Below are 27,500 nucleotides of genomic sequence, written 5' to 3' on the forward strand. Positions count from 1 at the left end.
TTATTCTGTTTGCATTTTGTAAATTGATGGAAATAAACAATCAAAACATCTATTTCTGAAAGCATTCTTACTTCCCGGCATTTCTTCACACCTGCCTAAAACTTTTGCACAGAGCTGTCTGGGAATGTGAGAACCGACGGGACAGGAAGTCACCAATGGAAATGAGATTCAGCTGGTAGATGGATCAGACCCCGCCCCCTGCCCCTGCCCCTCTCCCTCCAGTCACCAGGGGTCTCCCGGTGTGGTCCAGCTGGTCTTTGGTCCTCCGCAGAAGCAGACTCTTGGTGAGGATATTCAGTCTCTCTCCTCCCTTCCTGCTGCCGTTATCCACCTGATTCTTCCACAGCTTGTATTCATCGAACGGCGAGCAGCGCAGGAACCTGGGCGCAGAAATATCGTAGGGTTCAGAACGCGTAACATCACGTAGCAGGCCACACCCCTCCCCAGTACTACCAAGCAGGCCACACCCCTCCCCAGTATTACCAAGCAGGCCACACCCATCCCTTATATTGTGAAGCATTACAGAGCAGGCCACACCCCTCCGTGGCATTACAGAGCAGGCCACACCTCTCCCCAGTATTACCAAGCAGGCCACACCCATCCCTTATATTGTGAAGCATTACAGAGCAGGCCACACCCCTCCGCGGTATTACAGATTACACGGCATTACAGAGCAGGCCACACCCCCTCTTTAGTATCAGACAGTATTACAGAGCAGACCACACCCCTCTTCAGTATCACAGCATTACAGAGCAGGCCACACCCCTCTAATATCACACGGCATTACAGAGCAGGCCACACCCCTCTAATATCACACGGCATTACAGAGCAGGCCACACCCCTCTAATATCACACGGCATTACAGAGCAGGCCACACCCCTCTAATATCACACGGCATTACAGAGCAGGCCACACCCCTCCCCAGTATCACACAGCAGGCCACACCCCTCCCCAGTATCACACAGCAGGCCACACCCCTCTTCAGTATCACACAGCAATCCAAAGCAGGCCACACCCCTTTAGTATCACACACATTACAGAGCAGGCCGCACCCCTCCCCAGTATCACACAGCAGGCCACACCCCTCTTCAGTATAACACACATTACAAAGCAGGCCACACTCTTCAGTATCACACGGCAGGCCACACCCCTCTTCAGTATCACGCGGCATTACAGAGCAGGCCACACCCCTCTTCAGTATCACACGGCATTACAGAGCAGGCCACACCCCTCTTCAGTATCACACGGCATTACAGGACAGGCCACACCCCTCTTCAGTATCACACGGCATTACAGGACAGGCCACACCCCGCTTCAGTATCACATGGCATTACAGAGCAGGCCACACCCCTCTTCAGTATCACGCTGCATTACAGGACAGGCCACACCCCGCTTCAGTATCACACGGCATTACAGGACAGGCCACACCCCTCTTCAGCATCACGCGGCATTACAGGACAGGCCACACCCCGCTTCAATATCACATGGCATTACAGGACAGGCCACGCCCCTCTTCAGTATCACACGGCATTACAGGACAGGCCACACCCCGTTTCAGTATCACACAGCATTACAGGACAGGCCACGCCCCTCTCCACCTCTCACCGTAGCAATGAGTAAAGATCCAGCAGATTATTCTGTATGGGGGTCCCGGTCACTGCCCAGCGGGCCCCGGCTCTCAGCTTGCACACCGCGATGGAGGTTTGGGACTTTGGGGTTCTTAATGTTGTGAGCCTCATCCAGGATGATCCGCGCCCAGGCAACGCGAAGGAGAGGGGAGGAGGCCGTGTTGTCCTGACAACAGGGAAAAAGAGAGAGGTGGATTCTGGGAAAAGGGATTCTGCATCACACAGAACATGAGCAGATTACCGCTAAGGACAGTTATCACCATGTTCAGGACTAAGAATGCTACTCCATTGTAATCTGTCCATCTGGGGGGTGTGCAAAGATGTTATCATCGAGGACCATGGGATGGAGGACTAAGGAATGGAGGACCAAGGGATGGAGGACCATGGAATGGAGCACTATGGGATGGAGGACTATGGAATGGAGCACTATGGGATGGAGGACTATGGAATGAAGGACTATGGGATGAAGGACTATGGGATGGAGGACTATGGAATGGAGGACTATGGAATGGAGGACTATGGAATGGAGCACTATGGGACGGAGGACTATGGAATGGAGCACTATGGAATGGAGCACTATGGGACGGAGGACTATGGAATGGAGCACTATGGGACGGAGGACTATGGAATGGAGCACTATGGGACGGAGGACTATGGAATGGAGCACTAGGGGACAGGTGACCATGGAATGGAGCACTAGGGGACAGGTGACCATGGAATGGAGCACTAGGGGACAGGTGACCATGGAATGGAGCACTAGGGGACAGGTGACCATGGAATGGAGCACTAGGGGACAGGTGACCATGGAATGGAGCACTAGGGGACAGGTGACCATGGAATGGAGCACTAGGGGACAGGTGACCATGGAATGGAGCACTAGGGGACAGGTGACCATGGAATGGAGCACTATGGGACGGAGGACCATGGAATAGAGCACTATGGGACAGGTGACCATGGAATGGAGCACTATGGGACGGAGGACCATGGAATAGAGCACTATGGGACAGGTGACCATGGAATGGAGCACTATGGGACGGAGGACCATGTAATGGAGCACTATGGGATGGAGGACCATGGAATGGAGCACTATGGGATGGAGGACCCTGGAATGGAGCACTATGGGACAGGTGACCATGGAATGGAGCACTTCGGAACAGGTGACCATGGAATGCAGCACTATGGGACAGGGGACCATGGAATGGAGCACTATGGGACAGGGGACCATGGAATGGAGCACTATGGGACAGGGGACCATGGAATGGAGCACTATGGGACAGGTGACCATGGAATGGAGCACTTCGGAACAGGTGACCATGGAATGCAGCACTATGGGACAGGGGACCATGGAATGGAGCACTATGGGACAGGGGACCATGGAATGGAGCACTATGGGACAGGGGACCATGGAATGGAGCACTATGGGACAGGTGACCATGGAATGGAGCACTATGGGACAGGTGACCATGAAATGGAGCACTATGGGACGGAGGACCATGAAATGGAGCACTATGGGATGGAGGACCATGGAATGGAGCACTATGGGATGGAGGACCATGGAATGGAGCACTATGGGATGGAGGACCATGGAATGGAGCACTATGGGACAGGGGACCATGGAATGGAGCACTATGGGACGGAGGACTATAGAATGGAGCACTATGGGACAGGTGACCATGGAATGGAGCACTATGGGACAGGTGACCATGGAATGGAGCACTATGGGACAGGTGACCATGGAATGGAGCACTATGGGACAGGTGACCATGGAATGGAGCACTATGGGACAGGTGACCATGGAATGGAGCACTATGGGACAGGTGACCATGGAATGGAGCACTATGGGACAGGTGACCATGGAATGGAGCACTATGGGACAGGTGACCATGGAATGGAGCACTATGGGACAGGTGACCATGGAATGGAGCACTATGGGACAGGTGACCATGGGATGGAGCACTATGGGACGGAGGACCATGGAATGGAGCACTATGGGACAGGGGACCATGGAATGGAGCACTATGGGACAGGGGACCATGGAATGGAGCACTATGGGATGGAGGACCATGGAATGGAGCACTATGGGATGGAGGACCATGGAATGGAGCACTATGGGACAGGGGACCATGGAATGGAGCACTATGGGACAGGGGACCATGGAATGCAGCACTATGGGATGGAGGACCATGGAATGGAGCACTATGGGACAGGTGACCATGGAATGGAGCACTATGGGACAGGTGACCATGGAATGGAGCACTATGGGATGGAGCACTATGGGATGGAGGACCATGGAATGGAGCACTATGGGACAGGTGACCATGGAATGGAGAACTATGGGACAGGTGACCATGGAATGGAGAACTATGGGATGGAGGACCATGGAATGGAGCACTATGGGACAGGGGACCATGGAATGGAGCACTATGGGACAGGGGACCATGGAATGCAGCACTATGGGACAGGTGACCATGGAATGGAGCACTATGGGACAGGGGACCATGGAATGGAGCACTATGGGACAGGTGACCATGGAATGGAGCACTATGGGATGGAGGACCATGGAATGCAGCACTGCAGCACCATATTTAATGTTTACCATCACTCTCCACTCCATGCTTCTCTATTTCACGATTGATGGATCCTTTGTACTCCACCTCCATCAGGCCACACTAGCCGCAGCAGAACTCACCTCCAGATCCTGATCCTGATCCTGGGCCGGACTCTCCCCCTCCTCCTTCTTCGCAGGAATCTCTTTGGACACCAGAGAGTAGGTGGTGACAACAATGTCATACTGAGCCAACCTGACAACAATAAAACACGCCCACCAGTTATATCTGTGAATGTGAAGGACTAACGCACACACGTACTCTGATGTCCCACAATGCACTGAGAGCACATCCTACACAGGCGCCTGCAGGGGATTGTGGTCCTCTGAGGAGAAGCCATGGCACAGCTCCAGTATAGGAGGACCATGGAGGACCAAGTTTTTACAGACTTTCTGGATTTCTCTACACAGTCGGCAGCCCTGGTGGTACTCACCGTCTGGTGTCACTTTCCCGGTTGGGGCCGTGGTACAAGTAAACCCGTATTTTCCCATCCAATACTCTCTTCTCCACTTCCTTCTTCCAATGGTGGATGAGGGAGGCCGGACAGATGATCAGAGTCCCGCGGGAGACGGTCAGGGTGGAATCTGAGGACAGAGGAGATATAACACATGGTGAAGCAACACGCGCCTCGGCGCTCAAGCAACGTGCCTACACCTAAGCTGATGTCTTCAGTGACCCCAGCGCCCTCCACGTCTCCGGTGATCCCTCAGCGCTGTGCCTCCATGATCCTTGAGCGCTCCCGTATCTTCAATGACTCCTGTGTCACACCAGGACCCCCGGCTATTCCAGAGCACCCTGAGCATCATAGAGTGAATCTACGACATCCAGAGCGCCCTGTGACTCCAAAGCCCCCCTAAGCCCATCCATGACACCCATGTCTCCATGCAGCCCCAGCTATGCTCCTGTATCTCTTGGACTGGCTCAGTGGATACAGACCACGGTCTACCTGGTCGCACTTCCTACTCTTTGTTTTCTGGGGGTCAAAGGAGCGCAAAGATTGCAGATCTCACTCCGGGCAAAAACTTCTTGACACGTCCTTGTTGCCGATTTCCCACCTTCACTGAGTAGGTCCTCCATCTTCTGGGTCACTCAGCAGTCGATCTGAAATAGTCGATTCATTTCCGGATCAAACCGTTAATTCTCTTTGGTTTCCGGTTTGTAAGGCCGGTGGCTGCTCCGCCTCCTGTTCTCCCAACCACTGGTCTTGGCACCTCCCTTCTGTAGTTCTTTCTGTGGGAAGCAGGGATGTCATTTAGCCCCACATGCACTGGTGGGCGGACCGAGACTCTCAGACACATTCAACAGGTACAGGCCTAGTGTACCCGCCCACATTCACGACCATTCCCTGTGGTTGATGGGAACTGTAGCTTCCTTTTAGCTGCAGAGAGTAAGAGGAGAGGAAGTGATGTCATCCCGACTGCCACACCTCCTCCTTGGCAGAGCAGATGCTTCTTTTGAATTACTACCATTCTCTGTGGTTGATGGGAACTGTCGTTTCCTTTTACAGCAGAAAGAGGACAGGAAATGATGTCATCTCTGCTGCCACTCCTCCTCCTTGGCAGAGCAGATGCATCTTCTGAATTGCTACCATTCCCTGTGGTTGATGGGAACTGTAGTTTCCTTTTACTGGAGAGAGTCAGGCCAACCAAACATGGGTGGAAAAATCAACCGATTTTTCATCCGAAAATCGGACCTAAGAATAGTCGGCCGATTTTCGCTCTGTTAGTGGGGTCAATGGCACCGGCCGATTTTTCGTGGTTCCTCTCCTTTTTGGTGATCGGGCATGTTGCAAAATTCGTGAAAGACGGCCGATTTTCGACTCAATGATAGTCAAATCTCACAATCGCTTTTCCGAAAAGAATATGCGCCATGAGCCGTGACCTGGAAGGAACAGAAGTTTCGCCTGTTATATGGGGGGAACTTTATGACTCGGTCGGCCGATTTTTGAAAACAATGATGGCGCCATCGGATTACCGAGCGAACGACGTTTCCGATTTTCGGACAAAAAAATCACTCGGAATTCGAACCATGTATGGCCTGCATAAGAGGAGAGAAAATGATGTAATCTCGGCTGCCACACCCCCTCCTTGGCAGAGCAGATGCATCTTCTGAATTACTACCATTCCCTGTGGTTGATGGGAACTGTAGTTTCCTTTTACTGCAGACAGAGAAGACAGGAAGTGATGTCATCCCAGCTGCCACACCTCCTCCTTGGCAGAGCAGATGTAATCCCGGCTGCCACACCCCCTCCTTGGTAGAGCAGATGCATCTTCTGAATTACTACTGTTCCCTGTGGTTGATGGGAACTGTAGTTTCCTTTTACTGCAGACAGAGAAGACAGGAAGTGATGTCATCCCGGCTGCCACACCTCCTCCTTGGCAGAGCAGATGTAATCCCGGCTGCCACACCCCCTCCTTGGCAGAGCAGATGCATCTTCTGAATCACTACCATTTCCTGTGGTTGATGGGGACTGTAGTTTCCTTTTACTGCAGACAGAGAAGACAGGAAGTGATGTCATCCCGGCTGCCACACCCCCTCCTTGGCAGTGCAGATGTAATCCCGGCTGCCACACCTCCTCCTTGGCAGAGCAGATGTAATCCCGGCTGCCACACCCCCTCCTTGGCAGAGCAGATGTAATCCCGGCTGCCACACCCCCTCCTTGGCAGAGCAGATGTAATCCCGGCTGCCACACCTCCTCCTTGGCAGAGCAGATGTAATCCCGGCTGCCACACCCCCTCCTTGGCAGAGCAGATGTAATCCCGGCTGCCACACCCCCTCCTTGGCAGAGCAGATGTAATCCCGGCTGCCACACCCCCTCCTTGGCAGAGCAGATGCATCTTCTGAATCACTACCATTCCCTGTGGTTGATGGGAACTGTAGAGAGTAAGAGGACAGGAAGTGATGTAATCACACCAATCCTCTGCTATCCTTTATCAAGGCCACGCCCCCTCAACAGCGTGCCATAGAAGTCCAGCCTCCGGATCTTATGACACTGCCCCGCCCCTACCTCCATCTCTGTGGAAGAGTCGGGCCCCATAGCTTCTTGAAGGAAAGGAAATCGCTTTATTTCTCCATCAAGACATAAGGAATCGCTTCCTTGTAAACGATCGACGCGTTTCAGCCCCATGTAATGCCTTTCCTCCATCTCTACCTGTTTTGGAGATCCAGGTCTCCAGTTTCTTCTCCGACTTCTGCTTCTTCTTCTGGACCAGGATGAGGGCGATCATAGTCAGCGTCTTCCCCAGACCCATGTCGTCCGCTGCCAACACACAACACAACCAGTGACTGCACTGCCGATGGGAGGACCGCACTGCCGATGCGAGGACCGCACGCAGCAAACACTAAACCTCACATGTATCTACACAGGAAACATCAACAGATATAAAAGCAGGCATGTACAACTGGTGAATTGTGGGCCCCGTGAAGCCCCTCCCCCCTCTTCTTTGTAACCCTGGGGCCCAAGCTGTGTTCCCGTGACCAAAAGAGAGCACAGGGCAGGAACTGGCTGCAGGGGAGACGTCTGATGCCAGGAACAGGGCAGGAACTGGCTGCAGGGGAGACGTCTGATGCCAGGCACAGGGCAGGAACTGGCTGCAGGGGAGACGTCTGATGCCAGGAACAGGGCAGGAACTGGCTGCAGGGGAGACGTCTGATGCCAGGCACAGGGCAGGAACTGGCTGCAGGGGAGACGTCTGATGCCAGGCACAGGGCAGGAACTGGCTGCAGGGGAGACGTCTGATGCCAGGAACAGGGCAGGAACTGGCTGCAGGGGAGAAGTCTGATGCCAGCACAGGGCAGGAACTGGCTGCAGGGGAGACGTGATGCCAGGAACAGGGCAGGAACTGGCTGCAGGGAAGATGTCTGATGCCAGCAACAGGGCAGGAACTGGCTGCAGGGGAGAAGTCTGATGCCAGGAACAGGGCAGAAACTGGCTGCAGGGGAGATGTCTGATGCCAGGAACAGAGCAGGAACTGGCTGCAGGGGAGAAGTCTGATGCCAGGAACAGGGCAGGAACTGGCTGCAGGGGAGATGTCTGATGCCAGGAACAGGGCAGGAACTGGCTGCAGGGGAGAAGTCTGATGCCAGGAACAGGGCAGGAACTGGCTGCAGGGGAGAAGTCTGATGCCAGGAACAGGGCAGGAACTGGCTGCAGGGAAGATGTCTGATGCCAGGAACAGGGCAGGAACTGGCTGCAGGGGAGAAGTCTGATGCCAGGAACAGAGCAGGAACTGGCTGCAGGGGAGAAGTCTGATGCCAGGAACAGGGCAGGAACTGGCTGCAGGGGAGATGTCTGATGCCAGGAACAGAGCAGGAACTGGCTGCAGGGGAGAAGTCTGATGCCAGGCACAGGGCAGGGACAGGTGGGTGGCTGGTAAAAGGTAGCTAATGACCCATATTGACAGCTGACAGATCCCGATACTTACCCAGAATTCCCCCCTGCGGTCTCTGGTTCTCCCTCCATTCCAGCCAGGCCAGGGCCCGCTTCTGGTGCGGGAGAAGAGGAACCTGGAAGACACAGAGGACAGAGGAGGATACCAATCATCACAGAGGACAGAGGAGGGTACAAATCATTACAGAGGACAGAGGAGGATACCAATCATTACAGAGGAGGATACCAATCATCACAGAGGACAGAGGAGGATACAAATCATTACAGAGGAGGATACCAATCATTAGAAAGGACAGAGGAGGATACAAATCATTACAGAGGACAGAGGAGGATACAAATCATTACAGAGGACAGAGGAGGATACCAATCATTAGAGAGGACAGAGGAGGATACCAATCATCACAGAGGACAGAGGAGGGTACAAATCATTACAGAGGACAGAGAAGGATACCAATCATTAGAGAGGACAGAGGAGGATACCAATCATCACAGAGGACAGAGGACAGAGGAGGATACAAATCATTACAGAGGACAGAGGAGGATACCAATCATTACAGAGGACAGAGGAGGATACCAATCATCACAGAGGACAGAGGAGGGTACAAATCATTACAGAGGACAGAGGAGGATACCAATCATCACAGAGGACAGAGGAGGATACCAATCATTACAGAGGACAGAGGAGGTACAAATCATTACAGAGGACAGAGGAGGATACCAATCATCACAGAGGACAGCGAGAGAAACACCGTCATGCAGAATATAATGGAGGACCGGTAGTCGGGGGACCATGCTGGGGCCCCATCCTGTACCTTGAGACCCGGCGGGTCCTCGGCAGCCGTCTCAGGCCCGGGACAGGACTCCAGACTCCGGTGAAGATGGTCGATGGTCTCACTTGTCGCGTTTCGAACAGCAAAGAGACGATCTTCGGTCATCCGACCCCCATAGAGACCCTGAGACTGAGGGACTGAGAGAGGACCGAGGATGAGATCCAACACAGCAACACAGTCCCTGCACCCACCTACAGACACCAACACGGTCCCTGCACCCACCTACAGACACCAACACGGTCCCTGCACCCACCTACAGACAGCAACACGGTCCCTGCACCCACCTACAGACAGCAACACGGTCCCTGCACCCACCTACAGACAGCAACACGGTCCCTGCACCCACCTACAGACACCAACACGGTCCCTGCACCCACCTACAGACAACAACACGGTCCCTGCACCCACCTACAGACACCAACACGGTCCCTGCACCCACCTACAGACAACAACACGGTCCCTGCACCCACCTACAGACAGCAACACGGTCCCTGCACCCACCTACAGACAGCAACACGGTCCCTGCACTCACCTCCATACAAACAGCAACACGGTCCCTGCACTCACCTCCATACAAACAGCAACACGGTCCCTGCACTCACCTCCATACAAACTCCTGTAGTCCTGATTGGAGCTCGGTCCTGAGGCGTGGACACCCAGGGAACTTGGGGGCAGGTCATGAAAGGACAACGGCTTCACACCCCGAGCCGCCTCCACGGGGCCCGCTCTGCTAAACGGGTTTCCAGGATCAGCCTGAATCTCGGGCCCCGTGTCTGGGAGGACGCCTGGAAAGGACAAAGAGCGAGCAAAGTGACCATGAATGTTCGACCAAACCCCCCCTCGCCCTCCAGAGGATTTACCCCCCCCCGAGGATTTACATTCCCCTACTGAAGATTCCCCCCCCCCCCTGAGGATTTACATTCCCCTCCTGAGGATTTACCCCCCCTCGCCCTCCAGAGGATTTACCCCCCCCTCCAGAGGATTTACCCCCCCTCCTGAGGATTTACCCCCCCCCACCCTCCAGAGGATTTACTGCCCCCCCTCCAGAGGATTTACCCCCCCCCTCCAGAGGATTTACCCCCCCTCCAGAGGATTTAACTCGCCCTCCAGAGGATTTACCTCGCCCTCCAGAGGATTTACCTCCCCCCCTCGCCCTCCAGAGAATTTACCCCCCCCCTCCTGAGGATTTACCCCCCCTCGCCCTCCAGAGGATTTACCCCCCCTCCTGAGGATTTACCCCCCCTCCTGAGGCTCTACCCCCCCCTCCAGAGGATCTACCCCCCCCTCGCCCTGCAGAGGATTTACCTCCCCTCGCCCTGCAGAGGATTTACCTCCCCTCGCCCTGCAGAGGATTTACCTCCCCTCGCCCTGCAGAGGATTTACCTCCCCTCGCCCTCCAGAGGATTTACCCCCCCTTGCCCTCCAGAGGATTTCCACCCCCCCACCTTCCTGATTAGGCCATTTTTTGCGATACGGCGCTGTGTTACCTTGACTGACAATTGCGCGGTCATGCAACGTCGCACCCAAATAAAATTTACGTCCTTTCCCCCCCCCCACAAATAGAGCTTTTTCAGTGGTATTTGATCGCCTTATTTAAATAATAAAATCAAATTTTGGTCAAAATGTCCCCCGCTCCGTGTCTTCGCTAAAAAAATGAATCCCGACACGTGTAAATTAATTAGTTTACATGAAAGTGATAGTGCCTACAAATGGCGGGATAGAGACTGGGATTTAAAAAAAAAATATTTTTTTTACTAGTAATGGCGGCGATCAGCGACTTATAGCGGGACTGCGACAATTTTGAAAAAAACCCCCCCAAAAAATAATATTTTTGACTTTTTGCTATTAACCCGAGGATACAAAATCCTAATGCCAATTGTGCAACGCTGACCTGTTAGTAAAACCGTCCGGATCACCACAACCACTTCGTACATCCGGGTGGATTATACCGCCATTTGTTCCGGACACATTGGGCTTTCGTTTGGTGGTCAATGGTAATGGAGAGCTCCGGATTGTTTTATTATCAAATAGAAAACTGGCCCAAAATAGTTAAAAAAAAAAATAAATAAAAATAATTTTTTTATTTAGCTGTGTTTCTTGACACGACCATAACCTACCACCAGAGAACAACCCAAAATACATTCTCCAGCTCCTGACGATCGCAGCGATCCCATCTATGTGTGTTAGCTGTTGTTTGTACCCGGAGTACGGCCCAGAGACAATCGCGCGTGTTGTGCTTTTGACTTTTTTTTTTTTTTTTTACCTAAAACACACTGACACCAATTTTTTTTTTTAAATCCTGACCTCTGACCCCGACCCAAACACTAACCCCGGCACTGAACGCGATCAAACCTTCATCTAGGGATTTTTCTTTAGTTTTTAATATTTATTTATCTTTTTTTTTTTTTTTTTTTAACAAATATTTTTTTTTCTCTCTATGTCAGGAGCTAGAGAGATACAATGTATAATGGAATGTATATAATGATACAATGTATAACAGGATGTATATAATGACACAATGTATAATAGGATGTATATAATGATACAATGTATAATAGGATGTATATAATGATACAATCTATAATAGGATGTATATAATGATACAATGTATAATGGAATGTATATAATGATACAATGTATAATAGGATGTATATAATGACACAATGTATAATAGGATGTATATAATGACACAATGTATAATAGAATGTATATAATGATACAATGTATAATAGGATGTATATAATGATACAATGTATAATAGGATGTATATAATGATACAATGTATAATAGAATGTATATAATGATACAATGTATAATAGGATGTATATAATGATACAATGTATAATAGGATGTATATAATGATACAATGTATAATAGGATGTATATAATGATACAATGTATAATAGGATGTATATGATACAATGTATAATGGAATGTATATAATGATACAATGTATAAATAGGATGTATATAATGACACAATGTATAATAGGATGTATATAATGATACAATGTATAATAGAATGTATATAATGATACAATGTATAATAGGATGTATATAATGATACAATGTATAATAGAATGTATATAATGATACAATGTATAATAGAATGTATATAATGATACAATGTATAATAGGATGTATATAATGATACAATGTATAATAGGATGTATATAATGATACAATGTATAATAGAATGTATATAATGATACAATGTATAATAGGATGTATATAATGATACAATGTATAATAGGATGTATATAATGATACAATGTATAATAGGATGTATATAATGATACAATGTATAATAGGATGTATATGATACAATGTATAATGGAATGTATATAATGATACAATGTATAATAGGATGTATATAATGATACAATGTATAATAGAATGTATATAATGATACAATGTATAGTGTATATAACTGATACAATGTATAATAGGATGTATATAATGATACAATGTATAATAGGGTGTATATAATGATACAATGTATAATGGGATGTATATAATGATACAATGTATAATAGGATGTATATGATACAATGTATAATGGAATGTATATAATGATACAATGTATAATGGGATGTATATAATGATACAATGTATAATAGAATGTATATAATGATACAATGTATAATGGGATGTATATAATGATACAATGTATAATGGAATGTATATAATGATACAATGTATAATGGGATGTATATAATGATACAATGTATAATGGGATGTATATAATGATACAATGTATAATAGAATGTATATAATGATACAATGTATAATGGGATGTATATAATGATACAGTGTATAATGGAATGTATATAATGATACAATGTATAATGGGATGTATATAATGATACAATGTATAATGGGATGTATATAATGATACAATGTATAATAGAATGTATATAATGATACAATGTATAATAGAATGTATATAATGATACAATGTATAATATAATGTATATAATGATACAATGTATAATAGGATGTATATAACGATACAATGTATCTCTCTTCTCCATTCATAGAGAGAGAAAAAAAAAGGGGGCTGGGCTGTACAGTGACTGATCACTGTGATAGCCAATCAGAGGCTATCACAGCGATCATGTGACCCGGAATCGGGAGTCCTGGGTCCCGATCGTTAGAACCAGACCCGGGGCTCTCAGTGACACTGCGGTCTCGGTGCTGGAAGCGTGCCGAGCCGAGCGCTCCCACCGCAAAGACAGGTATGCAAATATGCGGCTCCACAAAAAAAAAGCCCGGTTCTGTGAGGCCGCATGTTTGTGTGACGTCGGCGGGAAGGGGTTAAACATCGGCAGCACTCCCGTCTGGCCGCTTACCGACATGGGTTGGACAGGAGTGCTGCCGATGCAGGGGGGGGGGGGACGTTTCTGTCCACTGTCTGTGCACGCTCCCTGGGAGTGCGCAGCACCGCGATGGGTGCCCGCTGTGTCCTCCGGAACACCGATCATCATACAGGACCGCTGTGTGGGACCTCTGTGTGAGGTTCCGATTATGTGATCACTGATTGGCCAATTAGTGAGCACATGCAGAGTAGTAAGGAACATGTCACTTCCTTCCATCACTGCTTACTACGTGTGAAATCTGTGAATGATCACAGAGATCACATGGTACAGGGCCATTCACAACAGACTTGTACCATGTGACAAGCTGTGACCAATCACAGCTCACTCAGTATTTCTCAATGGCTGCAGGAATGCAGCCAGAGAGAAGGAGAAATGATTCCTCTTACAGCCTTTATGGGTGTAAAAGCAATCAGTGTAAAAAAAAAAATCTTCAAAAAAAAGATCAAAAAAAATCAAAAAAAAATCTTCATCACCCCCCACAAGTAGTACAGTGTTACCATGGTGACCCCACACTGCTAGGGTGACAGTATGTAAAAAAACAAAACAAATAAGAATATAAAAAAATAAAATAAAAATGTAAAAATTAAATTTTTTTTTTTTTTTTTACTAAAAAGATAGTTGGCTGAGATTTATGAAGAAATATTATTTGCAAAAACACTTTTTTATTTATATAGCAAAAAAAAAAAAAAAAAAAAATCCCAGCGGTGAATAAATAACACCAAAATAAAGTTTTATCTGTCTAAAAAAAAAATGCTTAAAATGTCATATGAGTACAGTGTTGCATGACCGCGCAAGAGTGATAGCGCTGAAAGCTGAAAATTGGCCTGGGGGGGGGGGGGGGGGGGTTCTGGACTGCAAGGGGGGGGGGGGGGGGGGAGTGTCCGGACTTTCTGTTCTGGAGGTCACCACCTCCATGGAATGCCCGCCGCCCCACGTCACTGCTTCCACCATAACATGGCCATAGGCGGAGTATGCCCCCCGGTCTACTAATCACCCCAACAGACCCGCCGATCACCCCCACAGACCCGCCCATCACCCCCACAGACCCGCCCATCACCCCCACAGACCCGCCCATCACCCCCACAGACCTGCCAATCACCCCGACACGCGCCCATCACTCCGACAGACCCGCCCATCATCACCCCAATTGAAATTCAGCCAATCCCCGCTCAACTAGCCAAATGCCTGTTGTAGATGGCATGTAGAGACCCCTCCCCCCGGAGGAGGTACATCCCAGCCGGGGGCGTTACCTTGCTGTGGCTCTGTGGTGACAGCAGCCAATGACAGAGACTCCAGAGCATCCTCCAGCTCCTGGACCTGTTTCCGCAGCCTCTCCCCCCGGTCCGGGAGCGCCTTTAGATTGACAGAAGCCATCACAGCCTGAAACGAGGGAGAAGGGAAGAGGAGGAGCTACAGACAGAGCATTGTGTTCCAGAACCAGAACTCCCACTGCTGGACCATCCAGAAAGACCAATCCAGAAGGTTCTACAGACAAGCGAATTGTATGAGGGAAAGAAGGATTTGATCCCCTTCACAAAACATGACTTAGTACTTGGTGGCCAATCCCTTGTTGGCAATCACAGAGGTCAGACGTTTCTGGAGTTGGCCCCCAGGTTCGCACACATCTCAGGAGGGATTTTGCCCACTCCTCTTGGCAGATCCTCTCCAAGTCATTAAGGTTTTGGTGGCTGACATTTGGCAAGTCAAACTTTCAGCTCCTCTACAGATTTTCCATCGGATGAAGGTGTGGAGACTGGCTAGGCCACTCCAGGACCTTCATGTGCTTCTTCTTGAGCCGCTCCTTTGTAGCCTTGGCCGTGTGTTTTGGGTCATTGTCATGCTGGAGCACCCATCCACCACCCATTTTCAATGCCCTGGCTGAGGGAAGAAGGTTCTCACCCAAGATTTGATGGTACATTGCCCCGTCCATCGTCCCTTTGATGCGGTGCAGTTGTCCTGTCCCCTTAGCAAAAAAACACCCCCAAAGCAGAATGTTTCCACCACCATGTTTCACGGTTGGGATGGTGTTCTTGGGGTCATGGGCAGCATTCCTCCTCCTCCAAACACGGCGAGTTGAGGCCAAGGAGCTGGATTTTGGTCTCCTCTGACCACAACACTTCCCACCAGTCCTCCTCTGCATCATTCAGATGTTCAGTGGCAGACTTCAGACGGGCCTGGACATGGGCTTTCTTGAGCAGAGGGACCGTGCGGGCACTGCAGGATTTCAGTCCTTGTCGGCGTAGTGTGTTACCAATTGTTTTCTTGGTGACTGTGGTCCCAGCTGCCTGGAGATCATTGACAAGATCCTCACGTGTAGTTCTGGGATGATCCCTCACTGTTCTCATGATCATTGACACTCCACGAGGTGAGATCTTGCATGGTGCACCAGACCTAGGGAGACTGACACTTGTTTTGTGTTTCTTCCATTTGTGAATAATTGCACCAACTGTTGTCACCTTCTCACCAAGCTGCTTGGCCATAGTTTGGTAGCCCAGTCCAGCCTTGTGTAGGTCTACCATCTTGTCCCTGACATCCTTGGACAGCTCTTTGGTCTTTGCCATGGTGGAGAGTTTGGAATCTGATGGTTTGATGGCTCCTGTGGACAGGTGTCTTTTATACAGGTAACACAATGAGATTAGCAGCACTCCCTTTAAGAGACTGCTTCTAATCTCAGCTTGTTACCTGTATGAAAGACACCTGGGAGCCAAAAATCCTGCTGAATGATAGGGGATCAAATCCTTCTTTCCCTCATGAACATGCAGATCAGTCATCATTTGTTGGTCTCTGTGCGATACTGCAGCAGCCCCCCCTTGCCAGCTCTAAGCCCGAGAACTCAACGATCGTATGACCACTGATCGCTCAGTTCTCAGAATGGAGAGCTGCGGCTGTCAGTCGCCGATCTCCACTCTGCTCCTCCGGCGCTCGCCTGAGCACCAGGCTGTGGAAGGGGCAGGCATCGGGCACCTGGGTGGATCCCAACCTTATTGTCGAGATCCTCCCGGAGCGTCTCCGAGACGTCATGTTATAGCAGGCAGTAGCCCACTATCAGCAGACTCAAGGAGAGCAAAAGTAAGTGCACCCCTATGACCCACAAAAGAAAAAAAAAGGAGACCATAGTCCTCTTATAAAGAAATCAAGGTGCTCTGCGAATGGCGGCAGTACCAATGAGTAACCCACCCCCCGAGGGTGTCACTCACCTTCTTCTGCTGTAGCTGAGCTGTGTAGAGTGAGCGGAGGCCAGCGGAGCTCTGAGTCCCGCTCTGCGGGATGAATCCAGGGAAGGAAGTGATCGTCCTTTGCTTTCCTCCCCCTGAGGACGTCTGGATTGCAGCTGCTTTGTCCTTTCCAGGCTGAGAACTCACAAAGACGATGTCATCTTCATCCTCCTCCTCACTGTCCTTCCCGTCATTGGAACACCACCTGGACAGCTCAGCCTTACCGTCACCTGGTGACCGGCCCTCTTCATCATAGGCCTGAGAATCAGAGTCTTCACTGAACACGGCTTCCTGGAGGCTGGGCTTCTTCTGGCAATCAGAAGGTTTCTTCAGGTCTCCACCCAGAGTAGGGTTTAGGAGTTTACTTCCAGACTCTGACCCATGGGCACCATCTTGTCTGACCTGAACGTCGGTCCCTCTAGTGTCTGAAGACTTTTTCTTGATCTTCAGCCCAGATGGCAGCTCCTTCTCCCTCCAGACCTGAAAGCAGGCTGGCTCCTCCTCTAGGCTCCCGTTTACCAACATCTCTGAATTTCCTTCAGGGCTGGAGGTCTGCTGCATGGGCAGAGCCTGGAATTTATGCAACTGCCTCCATGGATCGGGTTTATTATCGGAACAAATCTTCTGATCAGACTTCCTCCCGGTATGACTCTTCTGATCAGACTTCCTATCAGTACCAATCTTCTGATCAGATTTACTCGCACCTCTCTGTCTCTCTTCCCCATCCCTGCTGACCTTCTCCTGACCATCGCTGGTCCCCCTCTCTGGACCGGCTTTCTTCTCATTATCCTGTCTCTTGCCCTCTCTGTTCTTTTCCTTCTCAGACTTCCTCTCGATAACACTCTTCTGGTCAGATGCCTTCTCAGTATAAATCTTTTGATCAACCCTCCTATTGAAACCAATGTCCCGATCAAATTTGCTCCCACCTCTCTGTCTCTCTTCTGTACCCCCATGGACCTTCTCCTGACCAGCAGTGGTCCTCCTCTCTGAACCAGCTTTCTTCTCATCTTCCTGTCTTTTGCCCTCTCTGTCCTTCTCAGACTTCCTCTCACTATGACTCTTCTGGTCAGATGTCTTCTCAGTATAAATCTTCTGGTCAGATGTCTTCTCAGTATAAATCTTCTGGTCAGATGTCTTCTCAGTATAAATCTTCTGGTCAGATGTCTTCTCAGTATAAATCTTCTGGTCAGATGTCTTCTCAGTATAAATCTTCTGGTCAGATGTCTTCTCAGTATAAATCTTCTGATCAAATTTTCTATCAGTACCAATCTTCTGATCAAACCTTCTGTTGGTACCAATGTCTTGATCAAGTTTGCCGCCATCTCTCTGTCTCTCTTCCGTACCCCCATTGACCTTCTCCTGACCATCGTTGGTCCTCCTCTCTGGACCAGCTTTCTTATCCTGTCTCTTGCCTTCTCTGTTCTTTTCCTTCTCAGGCTTCCTCTCGATGTGACTCTTCTGGTCAGATGTCTTCTCAGTATAAATCTTCTGATCGGATTTCCTATTGGTACCAATGTCCTGATCGAATTTACTCCCACTTCTCCGTTCGTCTTCCGTACCCCCATTGACCTTCTCCTGACCATCAATGGTCCTCCTCTCTGGACCGTCTTTCTTCTCATTATCTTGTCTCTTGCCCTCCCTGTTCTTCTCAGTCTTCCTATCCCAATGACTTTTGTCCCGATCCTTCCTTTCCCCATGCTGCTTCTCCTCCTGATCCCATCTCCCATCTTCAGTCTTCCTCCTCTGATCATCATCGATCTTCCTGTCCTGATCCGGGGGTCTCACATCCTCCCTCTTGTGATTTTTGTCCTCGCTGATCTCTTTCCAGGTTGCATGTTTGGGACCCTCGATGACTCTGAAGGGATTCCTCTGAGGTTTATCAGAATTTTCCATCAGGAGCTCAGGCCTGGGAACCGGCGTGCGCCTCACGTCCTGTTTGAGAACAGAGAGAGGGAAAAGTCGTGAGATGGAGGAGGACGGAGCAAAGACGAGGTTCAATTCATATCGCCCGACACACATTTTTTTTTTTTTTTTACCATTAGCCCGGCTTCCACGCAGCCCACTATGTTGCCAGCCTCCGCCCCCCTGTCCGCTACGTCTCCCGGGCTCTGCTTACACATCTGCGGGCCTGGGACTGGTCCAGTGGGTGGCGGCAGGTATAGAGGAGGGAGGAGTTCGGACACATCCACTCCCCTCCCCTTCTTGTCCTGATACGACATCACTTCCGGGTCACCATTGACAGATTCCCGGCCATCGAGACCGGAAAAGAATGTAATGCAGTGTGATGCGCAGTGCATTACATCCAGTGGAGTACAGGGGAGAACCTGTCACCAAAAAATGGCCAAAATGTATTCAATTATCTTTTTAGTAAAAAAACAAAAAAAAAAAAAAGAAATTAGTTTATAACCAAAAATTATAATTGTTCAAAAAATGTTTTTTTTACATTTTTATATTATTTTTTTTTTTTTTTACATACAGTCACCCTAGCAGTGTGGGGTCACCATAGTGATACTACTTGTGGGGGGTGATGAAGATTTTTTTTTTTTTTCACTGATTGCTTTTACACCCATAAAGGCTGTGAGGGGAATCATTTCTCCTTCTCTCTGGCTGCATTCTTGCAGTCATTGAGAAATACTGTGTGAGCTGTGATTGGTCACAGCTTGTCACATGGTACAAGGCTGTTGTGAATAGCCCTGTACCATGTGATCTCTTTGATCATTCACAGATTTCACACGTAGTAAGCAATGATGTCACAAGTGACATCTTGCTTACTACTCTGCATGTGATCACTGATTGGCCAATCAATGATCACATGATCGGGACCTCGTACAGAGGTCACCGTACGACGATCGGTGTTCCCAGGGAGCGCGCACAGGCAGGGAATCGGGAGAACGTTTATAAACGACCAGCCACCCCTGCAGTGCTCCCGTCTGGCCGTTTATATACATGGGCCGGACGGGAAGCGGTTAAAAAATCATTTTAGGCCCGAAGATGACACAAACCCCCCGAACACGCAAGCAGAGACCCCAGAGAAAAAAATTGCGGTAGTTCCAATTTTTTATGTCGCACAATATCGCCGCAAAATGTCAGTAAAATAATACACGTAAGTTAATTTTAGGGCACAAAAAAGCAATAAATTGCCTATTTTTCGGTAAAATATTCGGTCGCAGCGAGTAAATCGATCCCCAATGCGTCAAACCTTAAATTTGTGCGCAGCTGTGAAACGGCGATGGACTTCAGCCCCCCTATATTTTGTACAGCCCCTCATAGGTCACCAGTTTAGCATATGGAGGAGGTCCGGTACTAGAATGATCGCTCTCACACTGGCGTGTGCGGCGATATGTAACATGTGTATCGCAATCACCAGTTTCATGCGCAGGCGCCCCAGCGTGTGCTTTTATATTTGTACATGTGTATATGTGGGGGGGGGGGGGGGGTTGGCATGTGCTTGGGTGTAACTTTCATTATTTACAATAAAAAAAAACAAAAACTCCCATTACATAGGGGACAGTTTTTTTTTGGGGGGGGGGTGTGCTTGGGTGTAACTTTCATTATTTATAATAATAAAAAAAAAAAATTTCCATCACATAGGGGACAAAGTTTTTTTTTGGGGGGGGGAGGATAGTATGTGCTTGGGTGTAACTTTCATTATTTACAATAAAAAAAAAAAAAATTCCCATTACACGGGACAAAGTTTTTTTTTTTTTTTTTTTTGGGGGGGGGGGTATGTGCTTGGGTGTAACTTTCATTATTTACAATAATAAAAAATTTTTTCCCATCATATAGGGGACAATTTTTTTTTTTGGGGGGGGTGGCATGTGCTTGGGTGTAACTTTCATTATTTACAATAAAAAAAAAAAACTCCCATTACATAGGGGACAGTTTTTTGGGTTTTTTTTTTGGGGGGGGGGGGGATGTGCTTGGGTGTAACTTTCATTATTTACAATAAAAAAAAAATAAAAATTCCCATCACATAGGGGACAAAGTTTTTTTTTGGGGGGGAGGATGGTATGTGCTTGGGTGTAACTTTCATTATTTACAATAATAAAAAAACATTTTCCCATCATATCGGGGACAAATCTTTTTTTGGGGGGCATGGTATGTGCTTGGGTGTAACATCGCACCACATTACATTCGATCCCGGGGATTGCATTACAGTCTCTCAACGAGGACCCGGAAGTGACATCGTAATGTCACTTCTGGGTCAGCACAAAAAGGGCAGGGCTAAAGGTAGAAAGAAACTACCTGCGCGGCACCCAAAACCACACGTCCCCGCGTCGGGCGATATCCAACATCCCTGTATACAGCATCAGATACAGCGCCCGTCCAGCAACAGCTACAGTACCTGCCACGGAACGTTCCCACAATACTTCTGGCCGTCACTCCTACTCTTGGTGCAGCGATAACACAACCTGCAGAGAGGGGGGAGTATACCGGTCAGGAATACATCACTACGGATATCATCACAAACCGCTGAAGGACTGCCCCTAACCACTGAAGGACCGCCCCCAACCACTGAAGGACCGCCCCCACAGTAGATGTACTGCTGCAGGGCAGCCCTCCTGTGCAAAATCATACACAGGCAGACCTGCGCCTCGGTTAACGAATGAAAATCCATTGAAAAGAACGCCTCGGTTTACTAATTTAACCCCTCCCCCTCCTGAGGATTTACCCCCCTTAATGACCACGCCTTTTTTTGCTGTTTGGCGCTGCACTAATTCAACTGATAATTGCGCGGTCATGCAATGCTGTACCCAAACAAAATTTACGTCCTTTTTTTCATACAAATAGTGCTTTCTTTTGGTGGTATTTGATCACCTGCGCGCTTTTTATTTTTTGCGCTATAAACAAAAAAAACACGAAAATTTTGAAAAAAAACAATATTTTCTACTTTCAGCTATAAAAAATATATCGTAAACTCAAAGTTAGTCATAAATTTAAGCCAAAATGTATTCTGCTACATGTTTTTGGTAAAAAAAATCCCGTGCATTAGCGGGCAAACTGGCGCTATCTGGGAGGGGCGCTAACACTATCGGAAGTCACCAGCGACACTAATACAGTGATCAGTAAAAATCTGTTCACTGTAATCAATGACACTGGTGACAGGGCAGTGAAGGGGTTAACTGGGGGGCGATCAAGGGGTTAAACGGGATTACTGGTGTACTGGTGGGCAAACTGGTGCTATCTGGGAGGGGCGCTAACACTATCGGAAGTCGCCAGCGACACTGATACAGTGATCAGTAAAAATTGGTTCACTGATTAGTGACACTGGTGACAGGGCAGTGAAGGGGTTAACTGGGGGGGGGGGCGATCAGGGGGTTAAATGTGTCCTAGAGTGTTCTAACTGTGGGTATGTGCTGTGTTACTCACTGTTTGGATGTCTTCTTCTCTGTCTGGAACGGAATGTGTCCAGGCAGAGAAGAATGACATCATATCCTGTCCTGTGTAAATGTCAACACAGGACAGGATAGGACAGGGACCGATCATCTGATTTCAGCCAGACATCACTGGCTGAAATCTAATGATTGATCCCTCCTGGATCAAATCGTGTCACCCGCGGGTCAGCGGGAGCGCGCCCCCTACCCGCAAAAGTGACGGGAGCGCGGAGCCCATTTTAAAACGTGCTTTTGCGCTCCACTGCCGCCCTGCACACGTATATATACAGTGGCAGGGCGGCAAGCGGTTAATGCGTTTAGCGGGACTTTTCATACTGCAAAAAATTTGTAAACCGAAAGGCGGAATGCATTGAAAACCAATTAATACGAAGTAAAAAAAAAATGATTTTATCTGTTCAAAACTCTTTATAAAGTGCATTTTAAATGCATAAATACTGTACAGGGACGTGATTAAAAAAAATTCGTAAAGTCACTGAGAACCAATAAATCCGTTCCGGAGGTCAGAAATAAAAAAAAAAAAAAAAAAAATCTTACCTGTTCAAAACTCAAAAGTGCATTTTAAAAGGCATAAAAAGGGACATGATTACAAAAAAAAAAAAAAAATTAAATGCATTAAAAACCAATTCCTCCGTTCGTATTGCGAAAAAAACATTTGCAAACCGAGGCGTTATTTTCAACAGATTTTCCTTCGTAAACCGCGAATTACAGTAGCCCCGGCGTTCGTAAACCGAGCTGCGCCCGTACATCCCATAGTTTGTAGACGCTATAGGTTTTGCGCAAACCAATCAATATAGACGCCTGCTGGGATTTTTTGTTTTTTTTTACCAAAAATATGCAGAATACATATTGGAATTATTTTTTTTATTTTTACTGGAAATGTTCTATAGCAGAATTTTTTTTTTTTTTTTCCATTCCAACATTGTCGTTTTTTTGTTTGTTTATAGACTGCAATTGTCAAGGTAACACAATGCTGTATCGCAAAAAAAAAAAAAAAACAAAGAAAAAAAAAAAAAACAGCCTGGTGATGGGGGGGAGGGGGGGGGGGGGGGAGTAAATTTTCCAGAGGGCAAGAGGTTCTAAAGGCTTGAGGTAAAAAAACCTTCTGTGCAGCAGACCCCCCCCCCCCCCCATTACTCACCTAACCCCCCCTCTCGATCCAGCGATGTGCACCAGCGTCTCAGCTATTCCGGGACTCCCTCTTCTCATTGGCTGAGACAGAAACGGGAGCCATTTCCCCCCACTGCTGTCAGCTGCACCTAGTGAGCCAATGAGAAGAGAGGGGCTGGTCTGAGCCACGGCTGTGTGTGTGAATGGATACATGGAGCAGCTGGTGCCTCCATAGCAAGCTGCTTGTTGTGGGGACACCCAACAGAGGGGGGGGGGGGGCAGGAGACCCTGCGGGGGACCCACGAAGGGGAGGATCAGAGTTGCAGAGCAACAAAAAAAAAAAAAAAAAAGCCCTCAGAATCACTTTAAAGCATCTTTATAAACTGTAGCTTAACCCCTCCCCTTCCAGAGGATCCCCCCCCCCTCTTCCCCCTCCAAAAGATTCCCCTCCCCCCTTCCTGACCAGGCCATTTTTTGCGTCACGGCGCTGCGTTACTTTCACTGACAATTGTGCGGTCGCGCAACACCACACCCAGATGACATTTACTTCCTTTTTTCCCAACAAATTTAGCTTTCTTTCTGTGGTGTTCAACCGCCTCTGCGGTTTTTTATTTTTTGCGCTATACAAAAAAAAAAAAAAAGACAATTTTAAGAAAAAAAAAAACCCAATATTTTGTAAAAAAAAAAAATCAAAAATTTAGTTGTCCATTTCGACCAGAATGTATTCCGCTCCGCGTCTTCGCTAAAAAAAAAAAAAAATCCTGATACGTTGTAAAGTCATTAAATATAGAAAAGGTCCCCCTGAGCTCCGCGGAATCTAATCCAAGCCGTTGTCACCTTCCCTATACCACAGGATGTGCGCAAACAACAAATATATACATTGTGAGGAACGCTCAGATTATACCGAGGAGAAAAAACAATTCATACATAAAATCCCTTCTAGAATAATAATAAATATGGTGACAACAATGATGGATAAACGGTCACAGACACAGAGATCATACAAAACCGTTTCTGAATAAATAGTGCCAATCCTCACTCCTATTGGTCCACCTAGAGGGCAACAAATCCACGTGAGATATATAATGAGGAGGTAACACTTGTCCTGTGCAAAGTGAGGGGCGTGTCCAATGAAAGAAAATACATCAAAAAACGGTCCAAATAACACGAGATCCCAAACTGTGCAAATAATTGTTCAGTACTCAGCGATCCACAACGTCCCTCCATACTGCAAATGTCATCCTAGTGACCTCTGATGGGACCCCTGGATGTACCCAAAATGCCTCCTCACCCTTGTGGGTCATCAAGCCTTCAGTGTAAAGAACCTCAGCCTGGTTTTTATAGTCCACTGACTCCGCCCACTTAATTAAGGTCCCCCTCCGGGCAATGAATTCCTCTCAGACCACTCCCCTCGCCATATGGACTCATCATATCTCGCCTGGACTACTGCAACTCCCTCCTCACTGGCCTGCCTCACCGCGGGCTATCCCCGCTTCAGTCCATCCTGAATACGGCTGCCAGACTCATCCACCTTTCCAACCGCTCCATCTCCGCCACCCCCCTCTGCCAATCCCTCCACTGGCCTCCACTCAGTGTCCTCCACCCCCCTCTGCCAATCCCTCCACTCAGTGTCCTCCACCCCCCTCTGCCAATCCCTCCACTCAGTGTCCTCCACCCCCCTCTGCCAATCCCTCCACTGGCCTCCACTCAGTGTCCTCCACCCCTCTCTGCCAATCCCTCCACTGGCCTCCACTCAGTGTCCTCCACCCCCCTCTGCCAATCCCTCCACTGGCCTCCACTCAGTGTCCTCCACCCCCCTCTGCCAATCCCTCCACTGGCCTCCACTCAGTGTCCTCCACCCCTCTCTGCCAATCCCTCCACTGGCCTCCACTCAGTGTCCTCCACCCCTCTCTGCCAATCCCTCCACTGGCCTCCACTCAGTGTCCTCCACCCCCCTCTGCCAATCCCTCCACTGGCCTCCACTCAGTGTCCCCCACCCCCCTCTGCCAATCCCTCCACTGGCCTCCACTCAGTGTCCTCCACCCCCCTCTGCCAATCCCTCCACTGGCCTCCACTCAGTGTCCTCCACCCCCCTCTGCCAATCCCTCTACTGGCCTCCACTCAGTGTCCTCCACCCCCCTCTGCCAATCCCTCTACTGGCCTCCACTCAGGGTCCTTCACCCCCCTCTGCCAATCCCTCCACTGGCCTCCACTCAGTGTCCGCCACCCCCCTCTGCCAATCCCTCCACTGGCCTCCACTCCGTGTCCTCCACCCCTCTCTGCCAATCCCTCCACTGGCCTCCACTCAGTGTGTCCACCCCCCCTGCCAATCCCTCCACTGGCCTCCACTCAGTGTCCTCCACCCCCCTCTGCCAATCCCTCCACTGGCCTCCATTCAGTGTCCTCCACCCCCTCTGCCAATCCCTCCACTGGCCTCCACTCAGTGTCCTCCACCCCCCTCTGCCAATCCCTCCACTGGCCTCCATTCAGTGTCCTCCACCTCTCTCTGCCAATCCCTCCACTGGCCTCCACCCCCCTCTGCCAATCCCTCCACCCCCCTCTGCCAATCCCTCCACTGGCCTCCATTCAGTGTCCTCCACCCCCCTCTGCCAATCCCTCCACTGGCCTCCACCCCCCTCTGCCAATCCCTCCACTGGCTCCCGATTGCCCAACGGATCAAATTCAAAATCCTAACACTGACGTACAAAGCCGTCCACCATACTGCCCCGAACTACATCACTGACCTAATATCCAAGTACCGCCCAACACGCACACTCCGCTCCTCACAAGGCCTCCTTCTCTCTAGTTCCCTGGTCTCCTCCTCCCATGCCCGCCTCCAGGACTTCTCCAGGGTGTCACCCATCCTCTGGAACTCCCTGCCCCAACCCATCAGATTATCACCTATCCTCCTCACCTTTAGGCGCACCCTGAAAACCCATCTCTTCAGGGAAGCCTACCCCACCCCCTGCTAACTTGACCGACCTCCTCCACTCTTCCTACCACCCCATCCCCCACAGCTATCTCCTCCTGTGCCACCATCCCCTCCCTCCTAGATTGTAAGCTCCAAGGATCAGGGCCCTCGATCCCCTCATGTATCGCATTGTATTGGTATTGTTCTGTCACATGTTCTGTCCCCCTCTGTAATGTACAGCGCTGAGCCAACTATCGGCGCTTTATAAATACTGTATAATAATAATAATAATAATAATAATGAATACAGGACGTATATATAGAGACAAAGTCAGACCTCCATACAGCAACACTGTTTTAATGCGCTTTAAAAGCTCCAAACAAATGAACACTCACATGTCTTCCAATGGACAGACACAGTTTCCCATGTGATACGGGTGTACTAAGGAATAGGTGTACCAAAATGGCGTCCGAACCCGAACCAGGAAGTAAGTCACCGCTAGACCGGAAATGCGTCGACGCGTTGCGCCACGATCACGTGGCTTCTTCAAAATAATTGGTTTACGTGAAAGTTAGAGCATTTACAAATGGCGGGAAAGATACTGGAATTTATATTTTTAAAATTTTTATGCTAGTAATGGCGGACAATTTGGGAAAAAAACAAAAATATATATTTTTGACTTTTTGCTATAAAACATATCCAGTAAAAAAAAAAAAAAAAAAAAAAAAATCAAAATTTCCTCATAAATTTCGGCCAAAATGTATTCTGCTTTTTTTTTTTTTTTAAAAAAAAAAATAATAATAAAAAAAAATCCCGATATGTGTAAATTATTTGTTTACATGAAAGTTATAGCGTTTACAAATTGATACTGGGATTTTATTTATTTTTTTTACTAATAATGGCGGCGATCAGCAACTTATAGCGGGACTGCGGCGGGCATTCTGACACTGGGGGGGGGGAACTGACTTGGTGTCACTGACATCCCCAGTGACACCAATACAGTGATCGGTGCTAATAAAAAGCCCTGACACTGTACTAA

General features: G+C 48.6%; 1 protein-coding gene across 1 annotated transcript in view; it reads right to left on the reverse strand.

The window, feature by feature from the left end:
* Positions 1–226: 226 nt before the first annotated feature.
* TTF2 (transcription termination factor 2) overlaps positions 227–27,500 on the reverse strand; it is a gene marked incomplete at its 3' end in the record, with an annotated part of 36,179 nt that continues 8,905 nt past the window's right edge. Inside the window, 12 exon segments of the mRNA XM_089661452.1 lie at positions 227–380; positions 1,606–1,706; positions 1,708–1,794; positions 4,318–4,429; positions 4,668–4,818; positions 7,386–7,493; positions 8,659–8,740; positions 9,437–9,591; positions 10,057–10,239; positions 15,083–15,212; positions 17,030–18,979; positions 21,393–21,459. Of these exon segments, the coding sequence (XP_089517578.1) occupies positions 227–380; positions 1,606–1,706; positions 1,708–1,794; positions 4,318–4,429; positions 4,668–4,818; positions 7,386–7,493; positions 8,659–8,740; positions 9,437–9,591; positions 10,057–10,239; positions 15,083–15,212; positions 17,030–18,979; positions 21,393–21,459 (3,280 nt within the window).

This window comes from Staurois parvus, unplaced genomic scaffold (genome assembly GCF_062004578.1).
Source record: "Staurois parvus isolate SC_StPar_1 unplaced genomic scaffold, SC_StPar_1.0 ptg001342l, whole genome shotgun sequence".
NCBI lineage: Eukaryota > Metazoa > Chordata > Amphibia > Anura > Ranidae > Staurois > Staurois parvus.